The 21,101-nt window shown below is 46.4% G+C and overlaps 1 protein-coding gene and 1 non-coding gene across 2 annotated transcripts in view; one reads left to right on the top strand and one right to left on the bottom strand.

Annotated features, from left to right (window-relative positions):
* The first annotated feature begins 1,725 nt into the window (after positions 1-1,725).
* On the top strand, positions 1,726-1,828 carry LOC115832207. The gene has a single exon (XR_004027642.1). It is a non-coding gene; the product is annotated as a small nucleolar RNA U13 (small nucleolar RNA).
* A 489-nt stretch (positions 1,829-2,317) lies between these two features.
* SNX4 (sorting nexin 4) overlaps positions 2,318-21,101 on the bottom strand; it is an 82,177-nt gene continuing 63,393 nt past the window's right edge. Inside the window, exons 10-14 of the mRNA XM_030801719.1 lie at positions 20,597-20,686; positions 17,535-17,634; positions 14,101-14,246; positions 11,615-11,729; positions 2,318-3,499 (exon numbers count right to left, since the gene is read on the bottom strand). Of these exons, the coding sequence (XP_030657579.1) occupies positions 3,452-3,499; positions 11,615-11,729; positions 14,101-14,246; positions 17,535-17,634; positions 20,597-20,686 (499 nt within the window). The 3' untranslated portion in view covers positions 2,318-3,451. The remainder of the gene's footprint in view (positions 3,500-11,614; positions 11,730-14,100; positions 14,247-17,534; positions 17,635-20,596; positions 20,687-21,101) is intronic.

A 21,101-nucleotide genomic window follows, 5' to 3' on the forward strand; every position in this document is an offset into this window, starting at 1 on the left:
GAAAAGGGTTATAACAAAGGTTATTTTCTTCATACTTAGTCTGGATAGTACAAAAAAATTTCCATCATAAAATTCTTTTTTTTTTTTAAAGGAATGATTGTGCTAGAAAATGAAACAATTTTTTTTCTTTTTTTTTTTTCTGAGACAGTCTCACTCTGTTGTCCAGGCTGGAACGTAGTGGTGCAATCTCGGCTCACTGCAACCTCTGCCTCCCGGGTTCAAGCGATTCCCCTGCTTCGGCCTCCTGAGTAACTGGGATTACAGGCACCCGCCACCACGCCCGGCTAATTTTTGTATTTTTAGGAGAGTATTTGTATTTGTAATTCATGTATTTTCACCACGTTAGCCAGGCTGCTCTCGAACTTCTGACCTCAGGTGATCCACCCGCCTTGGCCTCCCAAAGTGCTGGGATAACAGGCGTGAGCCACCACACCCAGCGACAGAATTTTCAAAAGGAACCCCGTCAAGATATTCCTAGTTAAATATACACATAACCAAATGTATGTTTGTATATTTTAGAGAAAATAACATAATTTTTGTTCTTATTTTAATTGTAGCAACAGAGTCTAGCTATGTTGCCCAGGCTGTTCTTGGACTCCTTAAGTTGGCCTTAAGTTGCCTCAGCCTTCCAAACTGCTGGGGTTAGAGGCATGTAACTGCACCCAGTCTAGAGTTTTCTTAAATCTTTTTATTTTTTATTTTTTGAGACAGGATCTCACTATGTCACCTGGGCTGGTTTGAGACAGGATCTCACTGTGTTGCCTGGCTGGAGTGCAGTGGTGTGATTATGACTCACTGTACCCTCAAGCTCCCGGGTTCAAGTGATGCTCCCACCTAAGCCTTCTGAGTAGCTGGGTAGGGATTACATAGGTGTGCACCACCACACTCGGCTAATTTTTGTATTTTTTGTAGAGATGGGTTTTCGCCATGTTGCCCAGGCTGGTCTTGAACTGGGCTCAAGCAGTCGAACCACCTCAGCCTTTCAAAGTGCTGGGATTACAGGCATGAGCCATGGAACTTAAATCATTTTTGAAACATGGTTAATAATGGCCTTCTCAAATTAAGTCAGCTAAGTAGAAAAAAGTCTAACATTTTACATTGAGTCCAAAGCTAGTTTGGAGGAAAAGGCTTTTGATCTTTAAATGCCAAGGGGAAAGGTATTTTATCTGTCAAGAGATGATACAATTCAGTGGAATAAAATGTGTATCCACACAGATGACTTTTGCTTCTACCAATTTTATCTTTTATAAAACCCTGACATGGCCGGGTACAGGGGCTCCTGCCTATAATCTCAGCACTTTGGAAGCCAATGGGGGTAGGATTGCTTGAGCCCAGGAGTTTTGAGACCAGCCTGGGCAACACAGTGAGACTTCATCTTTACAAGAATAAAATAAAAAAATTAGCCAGGCATGGTGGTATACCTATGTAGTCCCAACTACTTGGGAGGCTAAGGTGGGAGGATCACTTGAGCCCCCCGAGGTTGAGGCTGCAGTGAGCCATAATTGTGCCACCATACTCCAGCCTGGGTGACAGAGTGAGACCCTGTCTCAAAACAAAACAGGCCAGGTCAGGGTGGCTCACGCCTGTAATCGCAGTACTTTGAGAGGCTGAAGCGGGAGGATTCCTTGAGCTCAGGAGTTCAGACCAGCCGGGGCAACATCAGACCCTGTCTCTCTTTTTTTTTTTTTTTTAAGTAAAACAAACAAAAACAAAAAAAAACTCATGATCCTTTTGTGGTTCATAAGCATGATGATTGGGTGTTCACACCCACGTGTGAGATGTGCCTCCCTCAAACCTTGTTACAACTTCAACCATTACCCATCTGACAGTTAAAAAAAAAAAAAGAAAGAAAAAGTAAAATTTTAAAAATCATGTCTCATTTCAGCATCTTATATTTTTAAAAACCAATATTTTGATAGATGACAAATTTATACCATTAACGACTTTATTTTTTTTCTTTTCTCAACTTTTGTTTTAGGTTCAGGGGATACCTGTGTAGGTTTGCTACATGGGTAAATTGTGTGTTGCTGGGGATTCGTGTACAAATGATTTTATCACCCAGGGAGCGAGCATAGTACCCAATAGCTAGTTTTTCGACCCTCGCCTTCCTCCCAACCTGCCCCCTCAAGTAAGCCCTGGTGTCTATTGTTCCCATCTTTGCGTTCATGTGTACTCAATGTTTAGTTCTCACTGATAAGTGAGAACATGTGGCATTAATCACTTTAAAACATAGTATGACAGATATCATTTTCTTACAGAGCATCAGATATTAATATGTATGGATCACCTTGTTAAATTAACAAAAATCATCTGAAAATCAGCACAATATTTCATTTATTTATTGTATAAGTTTGGCAAACAGCACAAAAATCCAGCAACATTTAAAACATATAAAAAAGTCAAATGCTAAACAGGACTAGGGATTTTTTTTTTTACATCATTAGAAATAACGAGTACACATTTTAAGATTCTGCAAAGCTAGCAAAATGAAGATGCTTGTCTTCTGAACATATACCACAAACACACATATAAAAAAACAACATAATTTATCTTTACAAAAATTACAGCCAAGCAACAGAAAATAAGGATGTTAATGATGAAGATAGCAACACATATGTTTAGTACATATATCTTACACATTGAAATGCTACATCTTATACCCTGAAATGCCATGTGTAGAGAGCCAAGCAGAGTAAATTTAGGCTCATTACTGAGGTTAAGAATTATTTGAGAAGAATTTAATTCTTATATGTAACATATTCAGTTAAAACTTTCTATATAGGAATTGCTAGAGGATGACAATGTATTCCATTATAGATCTGAGAAGTTGAGTCTTCTTTGTTGGCAGTATAAAATTTCTGACCAGTATCAAAATTCTGGTAAAACACAAATTGAAGGCATTTTCTAGTGTATGCAAATGTTACAAGGGGCATCAATGAATGTAGAAGAAAATCATAGATTTTTCACATCAAGTTTCTGCTGAGCTTTGTCAAACCAAATAGCTCAACTATAAGGCAAGAGAAAACAACTCCTTATAACAGATTACTGGATCTTACCAAGTAAATATAGGAATTCAATCTTAGGGAAAAATTCCCTACATTAATAGATCTGAAACAGTTGGCCTTGAAACAAACATCTAGAAATTAACGAACATCTTGACATTCAGTCATTGGTTCAGAAGCGTGACAAACAATCTGTTGGTATATATTATTAAATTAACTTTTTGGAATCAGCACCAGTCCCCAAAACCTCAAATTATAATATTTAATCTTCATTAAAATATATCTTTTTTTGTGCTACATTAACACGACTACAATTAAGTTAAAGAAAGCTGAATTTACTTAACCTATTGTATATGTTTATGTATACTAGGTAGCGACTTATATTTCTTTTATTTACTTGTGCTTCTGTTTTGGGGCACTTTGATTGAAGAGAAATTCAATTCACAGGATTACATCTTGCTAAAGCATTCCTTAGCATTGGTCCAAACTTGAATTCCCTAAAAATAAAAATAGAAACTTTAAAATGTGAGTTTGGAAAGAATCTGAAAACCCAAGTACTTGGCTTAGTGGTACACTAAGTTTTGCTTTTTGGAATAATTAAGAAGTCCAGCAAATATGACACTATTTTGGGAAGTGGCTAATATAAGCAAATGTCTAATGCTTCTGAAAAGAGAAAGAGAATCTCTAATACGAGCTTATCTTCAAAATGGAAAAAGAACTCCTACAACTTGTTGGAAAACTGAGTTAATTCATTTCATATCACATACTTGAGTAATTTCTATTTGTAAATCAAACAAGTTTTCAGTCTTTTTTTTTTTTTTTTTTTTTTTTTTTGGAGATAGGGTCTCACTCTGTTACCCAGGCTGGAGTATAATCATAGCTCATTACAGCCTCAACCTCCAGGGCTCAAGGGATCCTCCCACCTCAGCCTGCCAAGTAGTTGGGACCACAGGTGCACACCACCACACCTGGCTTATTTTTTGTATTTTTTTTTTTTTTTTTTTTTTGGAGAAATGGAATCTCACTATGTTACCCAGGCTGGTCTGGAATTCCTGGGCTCAAGCAATCTGCTTGCTTCTGCCTCCCAAAGTGCTGGCATCACAGGTGTGAGCCACAGTGCCCGGCTCGGTTTTTTCAATGTAATATTTGAAACAAAAAATTTCATTAGTCTAACAAATATAAATTGAGTTATTAAATTATCACGCTAATAACTAAAGTTTTGATAAAAACTAATTATGTACTAAATTACTGAATCCCTCTTAGTATCTGAAGTTACTTAGCACAAACTTATAGATGGCCTAATATGCATAAGCAAAAATACATGTTTATAGAGATGTAACAGTAAAACTTATGGTTTTTTGTTTTTTTTTTTTTTTTTTTTTTTTTTTTTTTTTTGAGACAGAGTCTTGCTCTGTCGCCCAGGCTGGAGTGCATTGGCGCGATCTCAGCTCACTGCAAGCTCCGCCTCCCGGGTTCACACCATTCTCCCCCCTCAGCCTCCCAAGTAGCTGGGACTACAGGCGCCCGCCACCATGCCCAGCTAATTTTTTGTATTTTTAGTAGAGACGAGGTTTCACCGTGTGTTAGGCAGGATGGTCTTGATCTCCTGACCTCATGATCCACCTGCCTCGGCCTCCCAAAGTGCTGGGATTACAGGAGTGAGCCACTGCGCCTGGCAAGGGTTTTTTTCAATAAGGTATTTTTTCAATAAGATACATATGCTCCAATAATTGCTAATTTATGAAAAAGGAGCTTTTTAATATTTAATCATTAAAGTGTGTCATTTATTAAGGTTTTGAACAATTTTCTTTTTCTTCTCTTTTCTTTTTGAAAGAAAGTCTCGGGCTGGGTGCAGTGGCTCACATCTGTAATCCCAGCACTTTGGGAGGCGGAGGCGGGCGGATCACCAGGTCAGGAGTTTCGAGACCAGCCTGGCCAACATGGTGAAACCGTCTCTACTAAAGATACAAAAAAATTAGCCAGGCGTGGTGGCACACACCTGTAATCCCAGCTACTCAGGAGGCTGAGGTAGGAGAATTGCTTGAACATGGGAGGCGGAGGTTGTAGTGAGCAGAGATCATGCCATTGCACTCCAGCCTGGGGTGGACAGGGCGAGACTCCATCTCAAAAAAAAAAAAAAGGAAGAAGGTCTCATTATGTTGCCCAGCCTAGTCTTGAACTCCTGGGATCAAGTGATCCTCCTGCTTCAACCTCCCAAATAGCTAGGATCACATATAAAAATCTATATCACTTAGGCAAGAAAATAAAACGACGAAATTGCATAGTACCATTCTTGGGAAACAAGGTGAACATACACTCTTATTAAACTTTTTGTTCTACTAGTTATCTAAGGATTTGTGAATAAACCTTTGGACAAAATATCCAACAGTATGTCCAAATACAGCTATAGTAGTATCTTTTATATTCACAGATTAAATTTCTAGCACCCTCAACCACTGCAGCCTAAACAAAACGGAGGGGGAAAGTCCTTTGAGACATTATATAAAGGTCTTGCATTTTACTTTGGAAAGAAGTGAATGAGAGATCACAAGGAGCTTATTAATGAGTCTTTTACAGGAAAAACAAAAAAACTAAAAACCTTTGTTATCTGGTCTTTCAGATTTCTTGAGGTTAAAAAGTTAGATTGGAAAAAGGACTATACGACTGGGTGTGGTGGCTCATGCCTATAATCCCAGCAATTTTGGAGGCTGGGGCGGGAGGACTGCTTGAGCCCAGGAATTCAAGATCAGCCTGGGTAACACCGTAAGACCCCATTTCAACCAAAAGAGAAAAAAAGAAAAAGACAAAGGATTGTAAATATCTAGCACCTAGCTGCAGGCAAGTAAGAGGTGACAGTATGAAGGCAAAAAAAAGATAGAGACGCTACCAAACTACAACATACTCAATCTTTAGCACCTGCAGACTCACCAGTCACGATCTAAACTTGTTTTAAGTGATTCCAAAGATCCACAGTATAGAGTAACTTATAATTCACTGAGCGTAAATATGAATTTGTCCAAACCAAATGAAGCCCACTTAACCAGTGAGTGCGTATGGTGTTTATGCCTCAAAATATCTTTGTTCTCTCAGTGATGGCCCTTAGCCAAAAAAATAAAATTTGGGGACAAACTAAGGCATAAGAATTGTATTTCCTTCCTTCCTTCCTTCCCTCCGTCCCTCCCTCCCTCCTTTCTTCCTTCCTTCCCTCCTTCCCTCCTTCCCTCTTTCCCTCTTTCCCTCTGTGGCCCGCGCTGCAATCGGCTCGCTCCTGCCCCGCACCGCGGACTGCCTGGGACTGCCGGCGCGCCCCACAACCGCTGCCTCCTTTTTCTCATTTGGCTGCAGGCGCGGTTTCGCCATGTTGACCACGCTGCTCTCCAGCTCCTGACCCCGAGTGCTCTGCCCGCCTCGGCCTCCCGAGGTGCTGGGACTGCACACGGAGTCTAGCTCACTCCGTGCTCGGTGTTGCCCGGGCTGGAGTGCGGTGGCGTGGTCTTGGCTCGCGGCAGCCTCCGCCTCCCAGCCGCCTGCCTTGGCCTACCAGGGTGCTGGGATTGCAGCCTCTGCCCGGCCGCCGCCCCGTCTGGGAGGTGGGGAGCGTCTCTGCTTGGCCGCCCCTCTGCCCGGCCACTCATCGTCTGGGAAGTGAGCAGCACCTCTGCCCGGCCACCCATCGTCTGGGAGGTGAGGAGCGCCTCTGCCCGGCCACCCATCGTCTGGAAGCTGAGGAGCGCCTCTGCCCGGCCACCCATCGTCTGGGAGGTGACGAGCGCCTCCGCCCAGCCACCCATCGTCTGGGAGGTGAGGAGCGCCTCTGCCCGGCCGCCCTGTCTGGGAAGAAGTGAGGAGCGCCTCTGCCTGGCCGTCCCGTCCGGGAAGAAGTGAGGAGCACCTCTGCCCGGCCGCCCCGTCTGGGAAGTGAGGAGCGCCTCTGCCCGGCCGCCCCGTCGGGGAAGTCAGGAGCGCCTCTCCCGGGCCACCCACCGTCTGGGAAGTGAGGAGCGCCTCTGACCGGTCGCCCCGTCTGGGAAGTGAGGAGCGCCTCTGCCTGGCCACCCATCGTCTGGGAAGTGAGGAGCGCCTCTGCCTGGCCACCCATCGTCTGGAAGGTGAGGAGCGCCTCTGCCCGGCCACCCATCGTCTGGGAGGTGAGGAGCGCCTCTGGCCGGCCACCCATCGTCTGGGAGGTGAGGAGCGCCTCTGCCCGGCCGCCCCGTCTGGGAAGAAGTGAGGAGCGCCTCTGCCCGGCCGCCCCGTCTGGGAAGAAGTGAGGAGCGCCTCTGCCCGGCTGACCCGTCTGGGAAGTGAGGAGCGCCTCTGCCTGGCCGTCCCATCCGGAAAGAAGTGAGGAGCACCTCTGCCCGGCCGCCCCGTCTGGGAAGTGAGGAGCACCTCTGCCCGGCCGCCCCGTCGGGGAAGTGAGGAGCGCCTCTGCCGGGCCACCCATCGTCTGGGAAGTGAGGAGCGCCTCTGACCGGTCGCCCCGTCTGGGAAGAAGAGAGGAGCACCTCTGCCCGGCCGCCCCGTCTGGGAAGTGAGGAGCGCCTCTGCCCGGCCACCCATTGTCTGGGAAGTGAGGAGCGCCTCTGCCCGGCCGCCCCGTCCAGGAAGAAGTGAGGAGCGCCTCTGCCCGGCCGCCCCGTCCGGGAAGAAGTTATGAGCGCCTCTGCCCGGCCGCCCCGTCTGGGAAGTGAGGAGCGCCTCTGCCCGGCCACCCATCGTCTGGGAACTGAAGAGCGCCTCTGCCCGGCCACCCATTGTCTGGGAAGTGAGGAGCGCCTCTGCCCGGCCGCCCCGTCCAGGAAGAAGTGAGGAGCGCCTCTGCCCGGCCGCCCCGTCCGGGAAGAAGTTATGAGCGCCTCTGCCCGGCCGCCCCGTCTGGGAAGTGAGGAGCGCCTCTGCCCGGCCACCCATCGTCTGGGAACTGAAGAGCGCCTGTGCCCGGCCACCCATCGTCTGGGAAGTGAGGAGCGCCTCTGCCCGGCCGCCCCGTCTGGGAAGTGAGGAGTGCCTCTGCCCGGCCGCCCCGTCTGGGAAGAAGTGAGGAGCGCCTCTGCCCAGCTGCCACGTCCGGGAAGTGAGTGCCTCTGCCCGGCCGCCCTGTCCGGGAAGAAGTGAGGAGCGCCTCTGCCCGGCCGCCCCATCCGGGAAGAAGTGAGGAGCGCCTCTGCCCGGCCGCCCCGTACAGGAAGAAGTGAGGAGTGCCTCTGCCCAGCCACCCATCGTCTGGGAGGTGAGGAGCGCCTCTGCCCGGCCACCCATCGTCTGGGAAGTGAGGAGCACCTCTGCCCGGCCGCTCTGTCCGGGAAGAAGTGAAGAGCGCCTCTGCCCGGCTGCCCCGTCCGGGAAGAAGTGAGGAGCGCCTCTGCCCGGCCACCCATCATCTGGGAAGTGAGGAGCGCCTCTGCCCGGCCGCCCCTTCTGGGAAGTGAGGAGCGCCTCTGCCCGGCCACCCATCGTCTGGGAAGTGAGGAGCGCCTCTGCCCGGCCGTCCCGTCCGGGAAGAAGTGAGGAGCACCTCTGCCCGGCCGCCCCGTCTGGGAAGTGAGGAGCGCCTCTGCCTGGCCACCCCGTCGGGGAAGTGAGGAGCGCCTCTGCCGGGCCACCCATCGTCTGGGAAGTGAGGAGCGCCTCTGACCGGTCGCCCCGTCTGGGAAGTGAGGAGCGCCTCTGCCCGGCCACCCATCGTCTGGGAAGTGAGGAGCGCCTCTGCCCGGCCACCCATCGTCTGGGAAGTGAGGAGCGCCTCTGCCCGGCCACCCATCGTCTGGGAAGTGAGGAGCGCCTCTGCCCGGCCGCCCCGTCCGGGAAGAAGTGAGGAGCGCCTCTGCCCGGCCGCCCCGTCCGGAAAGAAGTGAGGAGTGCCTCTGCCCGGCCGCCCCGTCCGGGAAGAAGTGAGGAGCGCCTCTGCACGGCCGCCCCGTCTGGGAAGTGAGGAGCGCCTCTGCCCGGCCACCCATCGTCTGGGAACTGAGGAGCGCCTCTGCCCGGCCACCCATCGTCTGGAAAGTGAGGAGCGCCTCTGCCCAGCTGCCACGTCCGGGAAGTGAGTGCCTCTGCCCGGCCGCCCCGTCCGGGAAGAAGTGAGGAGCGCCTCTGCCCGGCCGCCCCATCCGGGAAGAAGTGAGGAGCGCCTCTGCCCGGCCGCCCCGTCCAGGAAGAAGTGAGGAGTGCCTCTGCCCAGCCACCCATCGTCTGGGAGGTGAGGAGCGCCTCTGCCCGGCCACCCATCGTCTGGGAAGTGAGGAGCACGTCTGCCCGGCCGCTCTGTCCGGGAAGAAGTGAAGAGCGCCTCTGCCCGGCTGCCCCGTCCGGGAAGAAGTGAGGAGCGCCTCTGCCCAGCCGCCCCGTCTGGGAAGTGAGGAGAGCCTCTGCCCGGCCACCCATCGTCTGGGAAGTGAGGAGCGCCTCTGCCCGGCCGCCCCGTCTGGGAAGTGAGGAGCGCCTCTGCCCGGCCGCCCCGTCTGGGAAGTGAGGAGCGCCTCTGCCCGGCCGCCCCGTCCGGGAAGAAGTGAGGAGCGCCTCTGCCCGGCCGCCCCGTCCGGGAAGAAGTGAGGAGCGCCTCTGCCCGGCCGCCCCGTCCGGGAAGAAGTGAGGAGCGCCTCTGCCCAGCCACCCATCGTCTGGAAAGTGAGGAGCGCCTCTGCCCGGCCACCCATCGTCTGGGAAGTGAGGAGCGCCTCTGCCCGGCCACCCCGTCTGGGAAGTGAGTAGCGCCTCTGCCCGGCCACCCCGTCCGGGAAGAAGTGAGGAGCGCCTCTGCCCGGCCGCCCCGTCCGGGAAGAAGTGAGGAGCGCCTCTGCCCGGCCGCCCTGTCTGGGAAGAAGTGAGGAGCGCCTCTGCCCGGCCGCCCCATCCGGGAAGAAGTGAGGAGTGCCTCTGCCCGGCCGCCTCGTCTGGGAAGTGAGGAGCGCCTCTGCCTGGCCACCCATCGTCTGGGAAGTGAGGAGCCTCTGCTCGGCTGCCCCGTCTGGGAAGTGAGGAGCGCCTCTGCCCGGCTGCCCCGTCTGGGAAGTGAGGAGCGCCTCTGCCTGTCCACCCATCATCTGGGAAGTGAGGAGCGCCTCTGCCCGGCCACCCATCGTCTGGGAAGTGAGGAGCGCCTCTGCCCGCCCACCCATCGTCTGGGAAGTGAGGAGTGCCTCTGCCCGGCCGCCCCGTCCGGGAAGAAGTGAGGAGCGCCTCAGCCCGGCCGCCCCGTCTTGGAAGAAGTGAGGAGCGCCTCTGCCCAGCCGCCCCGTCTGGGAGGTCTACCACGGAGGCCAGAAGCAATGTGGGGGCTAGACGTGGTGGCTCACGCCTGTGGTCCCGGCACTCTGGGGGGCCGAGGCGGATTGATCACTTCAGGCTAGGAGTTCGAGACCAGTCTGGCCAACATGGGGAAACATATGAAAAATACAACAGACAAACCAACCAACCAACCCAGTGACAACAAAACAGGTCTACCCTGGAGTCATACTCTAATTTTTTCTATTTTCCTCCCTTTCTGATCCTTTATCCCACTTTCTTTTTCTTCCTCTTCCTTCTCCTTCTTCTTTGACAAATAGAGGATTGAGTTATTATTACTGATCCATATAAAGTCCCTCTCTCATTTATTTTAATTCCCACCCATTTCTATTCCCCGACTTCCCACGTGCAACCTTCCTAATATGTTTGATACGCATCTTTTTGTTTGTATGTATTTTTAGAAAATGTTTATTGTTTTTGTGTGCAAAAAAATAAAAAAAAAAATTGTATATATATTTATATGAATGTGATTTTGCCCTGTAAGAAGGTCTTCATAAATGTGAGAATTCATCTTACCATGTAATTTACTGAGATAATGCATGTAAAAGTGCTTGATATATTATGACAGGTGATAAAATCAAAGCACTGGTACTGGTAGTCACATTGGCAGATCTTAGGTTATAAAAAAGAGGTTAAGGAATGTTTCCTATTTTGTTCTTAAACCAACATTTTAGAAAGACTTCCATCATTGTCAAACATTTATTTTAACTAGAATAAGCTTCAATGTTTGTATCTTTCATTATGGATATCAGTAACACAAACAATTTACTTTACGAGGAAGCATATCATAACCAAGTCTTCACGAAATAATGTTCAAGCTGTTTTCCAATCAAAGCATATACCTGGAATGGTATTTTACTGTCTGGTCCAAGAGTACCACGTCATCTAAATAATCTTGATATATATTCTCAAATACAAGTTATAAATGGGGGATACAAATTTGGACTTTAGATGAGTGGAGACTCAGTAATGGGCATACTGGTTGTAACACCAGTAGAGGCTGGACGTGGTGGCTCACACCTGTAATTGCAGCACTTTGGGAGGCCAAGGCAGGAGGACTGTATGAGGCCAGGAGTTCGAGACCAGGCTGGGCAACATAGCGAGACCCCCATCTCTATTTTTTAAATAAATATTTAAAATTTGAAAATAAAAAAAAAAACAAAACGAAATAAAACAGAAATCCTACAAATTAAAATAGAGAAATTGGTAAACATTCTACAAGAGAAGAATAAAAATGAAAAATTTTTTGGTCCAAGTAAGGTAATTTAAATAAATGTATAAGCACTTCTGAATATACATATGTCTTCACTGAAACCAAAACCTACCTTTTTGCACATACTGATCTGCATGACTGCATAGCTTATGAGGGCCTCCTTTAAGTCTCGGTTCTTTTGTTCTTTGAAGCGTTCAATATCAGCCCATGCGTTTTTCACAAATTCTCTGAAATAAAAGGTATAGCCATTATTATTCTTATTTAAGTTAAATAGACTGTGTATTAAAAAGTTAACCAGTTCTCATTGGAGTTGGTTTTTAATTGCCTATGTAGAAGGAAGAGTTATTGCTTGTAAAAGACAGTTTTTTTATTTTTCTAAAAATTATAGTTAGGGAAAAAGCAAACAGACAGTCATATATTCTTGTAGCTTTTAATCTACTTTTTCTTTTTTTTTGAGACAGAGTCTCACTCTGTTGCCCAGGCTGCAGTGTAGTGGCATGATCTTGGCTCACTGCAGCCTCTGCATTCCAGGTTTGAGCAATTCTCCTGCCTTAGCCTCCTGAGTAGCTGGGATTACAGGCACACGCCACTGTGCCCAACTAATTTTTTTGTATTTTTAGTAGAGACAGGGTTTCACCATGTTGGCCAGGCTGGTCTCGAACACCTGAGCTCAGGTGATCTGCCCACCTTGGCCTCCCAAAGTGCTGGGATTACATAGGTGTGAGCCACTGCACCTGGCCTAATAATCTACGTTTTTGCCACAAGGATTCTACCTTCAAATTATTCCTATAAAATACGCATAGATGACTCCTTGAGCCAGCTCACAAACCTAACAGGTGTCAGTCACAATGAAGTAAGTGCTTTCCAGGGGTCACTGGAAAATATACACTCTTTTGACAAGATAGATTATGAATTACATTTAGCTTTTTTTTTTTTTTTTGAGACCAAGTCTCGCTCTGTAGCCCAGGCTGGAGTGCAGAGGTGTGATCTCGGCTCACCGCAACCTCCGCATCCAGGGTTCTTGCCTCAGTCTCCAGACTAGCTGGGATTACAGGCGCACGCCACTGCACTCGGCTAATTTTTTTGTATTTTTAGTAGAGACAAGGTTTCACCATGTTGGCCAGACTGGTCTTGAACTCCTGACCTCAGGTAATCCACCCTCCTAGGCCTACCAAAGTGCTAGGATTACAGGTGTGAGCCACCACGGCCAGCTGCATGTACTTGTTTTAAATGACAATCAAAGTTTAAAAAATTTTTTAGCCAGGCATAGTAGCCAGTAGTCCCAGTGATTCGGGAGGCTGAGGTGGGAGGATCACTTGAGCCCTGGACTTTGAGGTGGCAGCGAGCAACAATGGCACCCTGCACTCTGGCCTGGGCAGCAGGGTGAGACTCTGTCTCAAAAAAATAAAAAATAATAATAAAAATAAAAATCCCGAGAGGTATTTGTCTTTTTTTTGGAGACAGAGTTTTGCTCTGTTGCCCAGGCTAGAGTGCAGTGGCGCAATCTCAGCTCACTGCAAACTCCGCCTCCCGGGTTCACACCATTCTCCTGCCTCAGCCTACCGAGTAGCTGGGACTGTAGGCGCCTGCCACCGCGCCCAGCTAATTTTTTTGTTTTTTAGTAGAGACAGGGTGTCGCCGTGTTAGCCAGGATGGTCTCAATCTCCTGACCTCACCTCGGCCTCCCAAAGTGCTGGAATTACAGGCGTGAGCCACTGCACCTGGCCTGTCTTTTTTAATTCTATCTATTACTTTGCCATATTTGGTGCCAGTAGTTCTAAAAATGAACAAAACCACCTCAAAACCCAAAGTACACTCTTGGTCTGCCTTGGTCTATTCACTGACTGTCGGATGAAAACAAAAATAAGAAAAATGAGTCAAACAGTGATAGTGGGTCTCTGAGAACTGAATTTCTAGAAATATTTATGTAACAATTACATGCTAAGTAAGCCCTATGCAAGGCACTGGGACGTGAATGTGGAAAAGATACAATCACTGACTTTGAAGGGCTTAAATTTAGCCAGGGATAGTCACACAGAACAATCAATCATCTAATACAAAACTGCCATACCATACTGGCATGAATTAAATGCCGTGATGGCCTGAGAAGGCTTCACAATGAAGTAACACTTCAGCTGGGTACTGAAGGAGGGGCAGGTGGAGAAGAAATGGTGGAGGGAAAGTACAAAGGGTAGAAATCAGGAATAGTGCAGGAAAATAATATTATGAAGTTGAAACTTTTATTTCTCTTTCCCCCACATTGAAACAATGTTTCTATAACATGATTTTTGATAATTCAACTTTCTTTTATTTTTATTTATTTATTTTTCTAGAGACAGGGTCTTTCTATGTTGCCCAGGCTGGTCTCAAACTCCTAGGCTCAAGCAATCCTCCCACCTCAGCCTCCTAAAGTGTCGGGATTACAGGTGTGAGCCAGCACACCCAGCCTGATAACTCAAATTTCTTAGGAATGCATTTTAAAGGAACAGGCTATATTCAGGGATGCCAATGAAGCTAGGAATTGTTACAAATAAAAAAAAAATTAATCTGCCGTATAGTCTACAAGCCTAGCTTACTTAAACATCACAGCATCTTTACCTGCCTTCCAGATTTTTAGACTTTAGCTGTTGTTCTCCTTCATTTATTTGTTCTTCTAGCACCTTTATTCTGGCTTCTCTCTGCTCTGGAGTTTCTTGACCAAAGAGCTTGGTAGTCATTCCCTTCAAAGAGAATGTTCTCACAGTCTAAAAGGAAATAGATGAATGGATAAACAAAATGCGGCATACACATACACATACAATGGAACATTATTCAGCCTTTAAAAGGAATCAAATTCTGATAAATGCTACAACATGGATAAACCTGTAGGACATTATGCTAAGTGAAATAAGACAGATACAAAAAGACAAATACGGTATGATTCCACTTATATGAGACACCAGTGTTTACACTGTATTAGGTATTAATAATCTAGAGATAATTTAAAGCAGGGGGTCCCCAACCCCAGAGCCACAGAGTGATACCAGCCCATGGCCTGTTTGGAACCAGGCTGCATAGCAGGAGGCAAGCGACCACCTGAGCTCCGCCTCCTGTCAGATCAGCAGCAGAGGCATTAGATTCTCTTAGGAGCATGAACCCTATTGTGAACTGCACATGCGAGGGATCCAGGTTGTGTGTTCCTTGTGAAAATCTAATGCCTGAGATGATCTGAGATGAAACAGTTTCATCCCGAAATCATCCTCAGCATCCCCCGCCCTGGTCCATGGAAAAACTGTCTTCCACAAAACAGGTCCCTAGTGCCAAAAAGGTTGGCGACTGCTGATTTAAAGTATACAAAAGGATATGCACAGGTTACATGCAAATACTACACCATTTTATAGAAGGGACTTAAGCATCTGAGGATTTTGGTATCCAAGGGATCCTTAAACCAATCTCACTGAAGATATTGAGGGATGACTGCACTACTGAACTATATACTTAAAAATGGACAAGATGGTACATTTTATGTTATATATATTTCACTACACACACAAAGGAAATAGAAAACATTTGCCATATTTCCCCTAGGTCAGACAAAACCACCATAAGCTTCACAACCAGGGGACTCATATGAGTTTTTATTTATTTTTACAGAGTCATAGCCAAGAATCCTAATAGAATTTCTAACACTGAAATAATACGGAGTAGCCAAAAAGAAGAAACTTCTAACTGAATTTCCTTTTTTTTTTTTTGAAATGGGGTCTTGCTCTGTTGCCCAGGCTAGAATGTAGTGGCACAATCATGGCTCACTGCAGTCTCAACCTCCTGGGCTCAAGTGATCCTCTCACCTCTGCCTCCCAAGTGGCTGGGACCACAGGTGCATGCCACCACACCCGGCTAATTTTTAAATTTTTGGTAAAGACGGGGTCTAGCTATATTAATCCACACTGGTCTCAAATTCCTGGGCTCAAGCAATTCTGGGTTTACGCCTCTGCTGCTAAAGGTGTCGGGATTACCATCGTAAGCTACCATACCCAGCTTGAATTTCATAATCAAATGGAAAACTTCCACGTGAAATATTAGACAAGTCATTTCTCACTCTGTATGAATGATATTTTAAAAAATTATATTATAAAAAAGTAGATAAATTCACTAGGCAACTATGGAAATAAACCAAACTAAAGAAGCATATTTAAAATGTGCATAACTCAACGCTCAAACTTGAGCATCTATTAATAAAACAGGATACCTAAATCCAAGCATGGAAAGGCAACCCCAAGCTTCACTGCTTTAACATTTCCTCACTCTCTGGAGTTTACTGAAGAAAACACTTTTCCCTTGACATGTAGGATAGAGAATCAAGCTCCCTGAAAATGGCCTGGGAACTTCTCCCACTGAGTTTTAAAAATAAACCAAGGGCCTAGTTTATACATGTGTCCTGGTCACAAGTCTTTCCCCACATATATCTATGACTTTTCATAGATGTAGCCAGTGGGCAATCTCTGTGAAAAGCACTTTTAAAACTATAGTGCTTGGCCAGGTGCAGTGGCTCACGCCTATAATCCCAGCACTTTGGGTGGCCGAGGCGGGCGGATCACGAGGTCAGGAGATTGAGACCATCCTGGCTAATATGGTGAAACCCCGTCTCTACTAAAGTACAAAAAAAATTGGTTGGGCGTGGTGGCGGGCGCCTGTAGTCCCAGCTACTCAGGAGGCTGAAACAGGAGAATGGTGTGAACCCAGGAGGTGGAGCTTGCAGTGAGCCGCACTCTAGCCTGGGCAACAGAGTGAGACTCCGTCTAAAACAAACAAACAAACAAAAAAAAAACTACAGTGCTTATTAACTAAGTAGAGACATTGCTGCTGGTTTACTACTTTCAGAATGTGTGTTGGTCACCATGATGGCTGATTTATTGCAATGAAATGACTGGAGAGTAGAAAGCTGATTATAAAAATGATCCAAGACTAATGCAATCAGGTATAGAATTTTCCTCACAAGTACTCACTGTAAGCATTAAAGAATAAAGCACATCAAAAGCTCCCTGTTAGGCGAGATGCACTGGTTCTAAGTGGGTAACGCTTTTCAAAGTCAACTAAAATTTCTGCAAAGTACCATGCAAAGTTAAACCTGAAAAAGTTCACTGCATGTTTTTTCACTTGGACTTAGAAACCAGATGATAGACTAGGCATGGTGGCTTACCCCTGTAATCCTAGCACTCTGGGAGGCGGAGGTGGGAGGATCACTTGAGTCCAGGAGTTTGAGACCACCCTGGTCAACATGATGACACTATAAACAAAATTAGCCAGGCATGGGGGCACATGCCTGTGGTCCCAGCTACTCAAGAGGCTGAGGCAGGAGGATCACTGGATCCCAGGAGTTTGAGGCTTCCGTGAGCCCTGATCATACCACTGCACTCCAGCCTGGGAAACAGAACCAGACCTTGTCTCAAAAAATAAAAATAAATAAAAACAATTTTTTTTTTGAGATGGAGTCTTGCTCTGTCACCCAGGCTGGAGTACAATGGCGTGACCTCGGGTCACTGCAACCTCCGCCTGCCTGGTTCAAGCAATTCTTCTGCCTCAGCTTCCCGAGTAGCTGGGACTACAGGCATGAGGCACCACACCTGGTTAACTTTTTGTATTTCTAGTAGAGATCGCGTTTTACCATGTTGGCCAGGCTAGTCTCGAACTCCTGACCTCAGGTGATCCACCGGCCTTGGCCTCCCAAAGTGCTGAGATTACAGGTGTGAGCCACCATGCCCAGCCCAATAATTTTTTTTTTTTTAAAAACGAAACCGGATGATACTGATTACACCAGAGAAATGTTGGCAAAATTTCTTATAATTCTATACAGTACATGGTTTTAATGGCTTACATCTTTTTGCATCAAGATAATACTAAAAGAATTATAAAGTTACTCACAAATTATTCCCCTGTAAAAGGTGCAGCTGTCCTGAGTATTGTAACTGGAACTGATTCTACAGGAGTGAGTGCCTGTGAGGAACATTCCGTGTTGCTACAATATCATCAGAGGCCAAAAGGAAAATACTCACCCCAGTTGCCAGTTCCTCACACTGCTGCTTCTTGGATGCTAAGTCCTGAGCAGCCATCTCCAAGTCATACTGCATAAGTTCATGTTTCCTGCACACAGCCCTACAGATGAAAAAATGTGCTGCCATTTAATTTTTCCTTTAACATGTCAAACATTGTTTTCAAGGGTGGAGAAGAACCATTCACAACGTCTCACTAGGGCAGAACGTGTGTGACCAGAATTTTCAAGTTTAAAATGTAGTAGCCCAACATTAAAAATGGAATCTAATGGAATCTAGCAGAATCTAACCATAAAAACTTCATATATTCTTTTTTTTTTTTGAGACAGAGTTTTGCTCTTGTTGCCCAGGCTGGAGTGCAATGGCGCAATCTCGGCTCACTACAACCTCCGCCTCCGGGGTTCAAATGATTCTCCTGCCTCAGCTTCCCGAGTAGCTGAGATTACAGGCATGAGCCACCACACCCAGCTAATTTTGTATTTTTAGTAGAGACGGGGATTCTCCATATTGGCCAGGCTGGTCTCAAACTCCTGACCTGAGGTGACCCGCCCACTTCGACCTCCCAAAGTACTGGGATTACAGGCATGAGCCACCGTATCTGGCCAAAAACGTCATATACTCTTAACACAAAAAAAGTTGTTTTCCATATACTTGGAACATTTCTTTCAATAAACATGCCATTATCACATACATAAAACATTTTTTAACATAATGTAAGAACTAATACTGTAATCTCACATAGCAACTGAGTATTCTTAGAAAAGATAATACCTCAAAGTTTTCTTCTTTGTGATTTAGAAATGTCTATTAGCTTTTTTTTTTTTTTTTTTTTTTTTTGGAGACAAGGTCTCACTCCGTCACCCAGGCTGGAGGGCAATGGTGCGATCTCGGCTCACTGCAACCTCTGCCTCCTGGGCTCAATCCTCCCACCTCAGCCTCCTAAGTAGCGGGGACTAAGGCATGTGCCACCACGCCCGACTAATTTGTGCTTTGTAGAGATGGGGTCTTGCCCATGTTGCCCAGGCTGGTCTCAAACTCACGGGCTCAAGCAATCCATCCACCTCAGTTTCCCAAAGTATTAGGATTATATGCATGAGCCATGTCGCCCGGCATAGAAATGTTTATTAGTTTTTATGATTGTAAAAGTAATCCATGTTCACTGTAAAAAGAAAAGATTCTAATACAGTAATGCACAAAATAAAAAAAAAAGAGGTTGGGCATGGTGGCTCATGCCAGTAATCCCAGCACTTTGGGAGGCCGAGGTGGGCAGATCACCTGAGGTCAAGAGTTCAAGACCGGCCTGATCAACATGGTAAAACCCCATCTCTACTAAAAATACAAAAATTAGCCAGGCGTGGTGGCGCATGCCTGTAATCCCAGCTACTTGGGAGGCTGAGGCAGGAGAATCGCTTGTACCCAGGAGACAGAGGTTGCAGTGAGCAGAGATTGCGCCACTGCACTCCAGTCTGGGCAACAGAGTGAAACTCCATCTCAAAAAAATAAAAAATGCAAAATACAAAAAGAAAGTTCAAGAACACTCTTTCCTCCAATCCCACTATCCAGATATAATCTGTGTTACCAGATAGTATATAACCTTCCAGAATTTAGCTAGGCATTGACAAATACCATATCCACGCACCTCAAATGGTTCCTACATCTTTTCTCACATGGCTATATACCCTGGCCATCTTTCCATGTCAATATGCATTGATCCTTTTTACAATTTTTAAGAGCTGCAGAGAATTCCACTGTACTCAGCAACTTTCTTTTTTTTTTGGATATGGAATCTTGCTCTGTCGCCCAGGCTGGAGTGTAATGATGCGATCTCGGCTCCACCTCCCCTGTTCAAGCAATTCTTCTGCCTCAGCCTCTCTAGTAGTTGGGATTACAGGTGCCCACCACTATGCCTGGCTAACTTTTTTGTAATTTTAGTAGAGACAGGGTTTCACCAAGTTGGCTAGGCTGGTCTCGAACTCCTGGCCTCAGGTGATCCATCTGTCTCAGCCTCCCAAAGTGCTGGGATTCAGGCAGGAGCCACCTCACCCAGCCAACTTTCTTTTGCTTGGTGACTTGAAAATACATTGGTGAGACTTCCTACTACTCAAAGCCCTAGAAGGAAAACAAGCTAACAATGTGCAGATGATTTCATACCCGTCACCATAGAGGTAAGGGAATAGTGCTCTTTTGTTTTCCTAACAGAATTCTTATACTGCTTTTAAAAGTGACAGGACAGCGGTGGCTCACGCCTGTAATCCCAGCACTTTGAGAGGCCGAGGCAGGCGATTACCTGAGGCCAGGAGTTTGAGACCAGCCTGGCCAACATGGTGAAACCGTGTCTCTACTAAAAGTACAAAAATTAGCTGGGTATGTTGGTGGGCGCCTGTAATCCCAGCTACTCAGGAGGCTGAGGCAGAAGAATAGTTCGAACCCGGGATGCAGAGGTTGCAGTGAGCCAAGATCACGCCACTGCACTCCAGCCTGGGCGACACAGCCAAATGCTACTCTGTCTCAAAAAAAAAAAAAAGTGACAGGACAACTGACCAAAAGCCACCTATTCTAGGAAAATAATTCCTTTTTCTAAACTAATCAGAAAAAAAGATATTAACTTTTTCCTAGTCACGTAGGACTATCTAAAAGAGAATTCCCTTTGGCTCTGTAAAAGATAACATAAGAACAGATAAGAAAGTCCTTGTTACATAAGGACATTATACAAGCTACTGATAAGACACAGAGAATAAAAATAGCAATATACAACCTAGTAACAGATACTGTTACACACACTCAGTCTGTATTTTGCTTCCAATCTTCAAACTGGAAAAAGTGGAAACATACAGACACACTTGATGCCTGAGGCTGGCGGTTTTTATCAAAATGATGCTTCGAGGGCAGGCCTTGTCTTACGTGTTTATGCCTGGCACTCTCCAACACAGAGAAATACAATGAGACCTATTCATTATCTAAGGGAATGTGTTCACTTAAAAAACACTCTACTATCTGTACTTTACAGTGGCGTATGAGGAGTGGTGAACAACCCCATGGCTGCACGTGGAATTTATTAAACTTACCGCAATGCTTCTGCATAAAAAAGATACTCTTTTAACTGATCTGCATAATGTTCTTCATCTTCCAAAATATCATCAATAGAAGATGCATACCTGTTTAAAAAAAAAAAACACACATTGCATAAATAGAGTTACTTTCATTGGAACACAAAGTATTAGGGTTCTAGAGAAGTGCAATTAGGCTGGGCGCAGTGGCTCGCACCTGTAATCCCAGCACTTTGGGAGGCCAAGATGGGCAGATCACTTGAGGTCAGGAGTTCGAGACCAGCCTGGCCAACGTGGTGATACCCTGTCTCTACTAAAAATACGAAAATTAGCTGGAAGTGGGGGTAGGTGCCTGTAATCTCAGCTACTTGGGAGGCTGAGGCAGGAGAATCTCTTGAACACGGGAGGAGGAGGTTGCAGTGAGCCAAGATCACACCACTGCACTCCAGCCTGGGCGACACAGCAAGACTCCATCTCAAAAACAAACAAACAAACAGACAAACAAACAAACAAACAAAAAAAC

This window comes from Nomascus leucogenys, chromosome 21 (assembly GCF_006542625.1).
Source record: "Nomascus leucogenys isolate Asia chromosome 21, Asia_NLE_v1, whole genome shotgun sequence".
NCBI classification, from domain to species: domain Eukaryota; kingdom Metazoa; phylum Chordata; class Mammalia; order Primates; family Hylobatidae; genus Nomascus; species Nomascus leucogenys.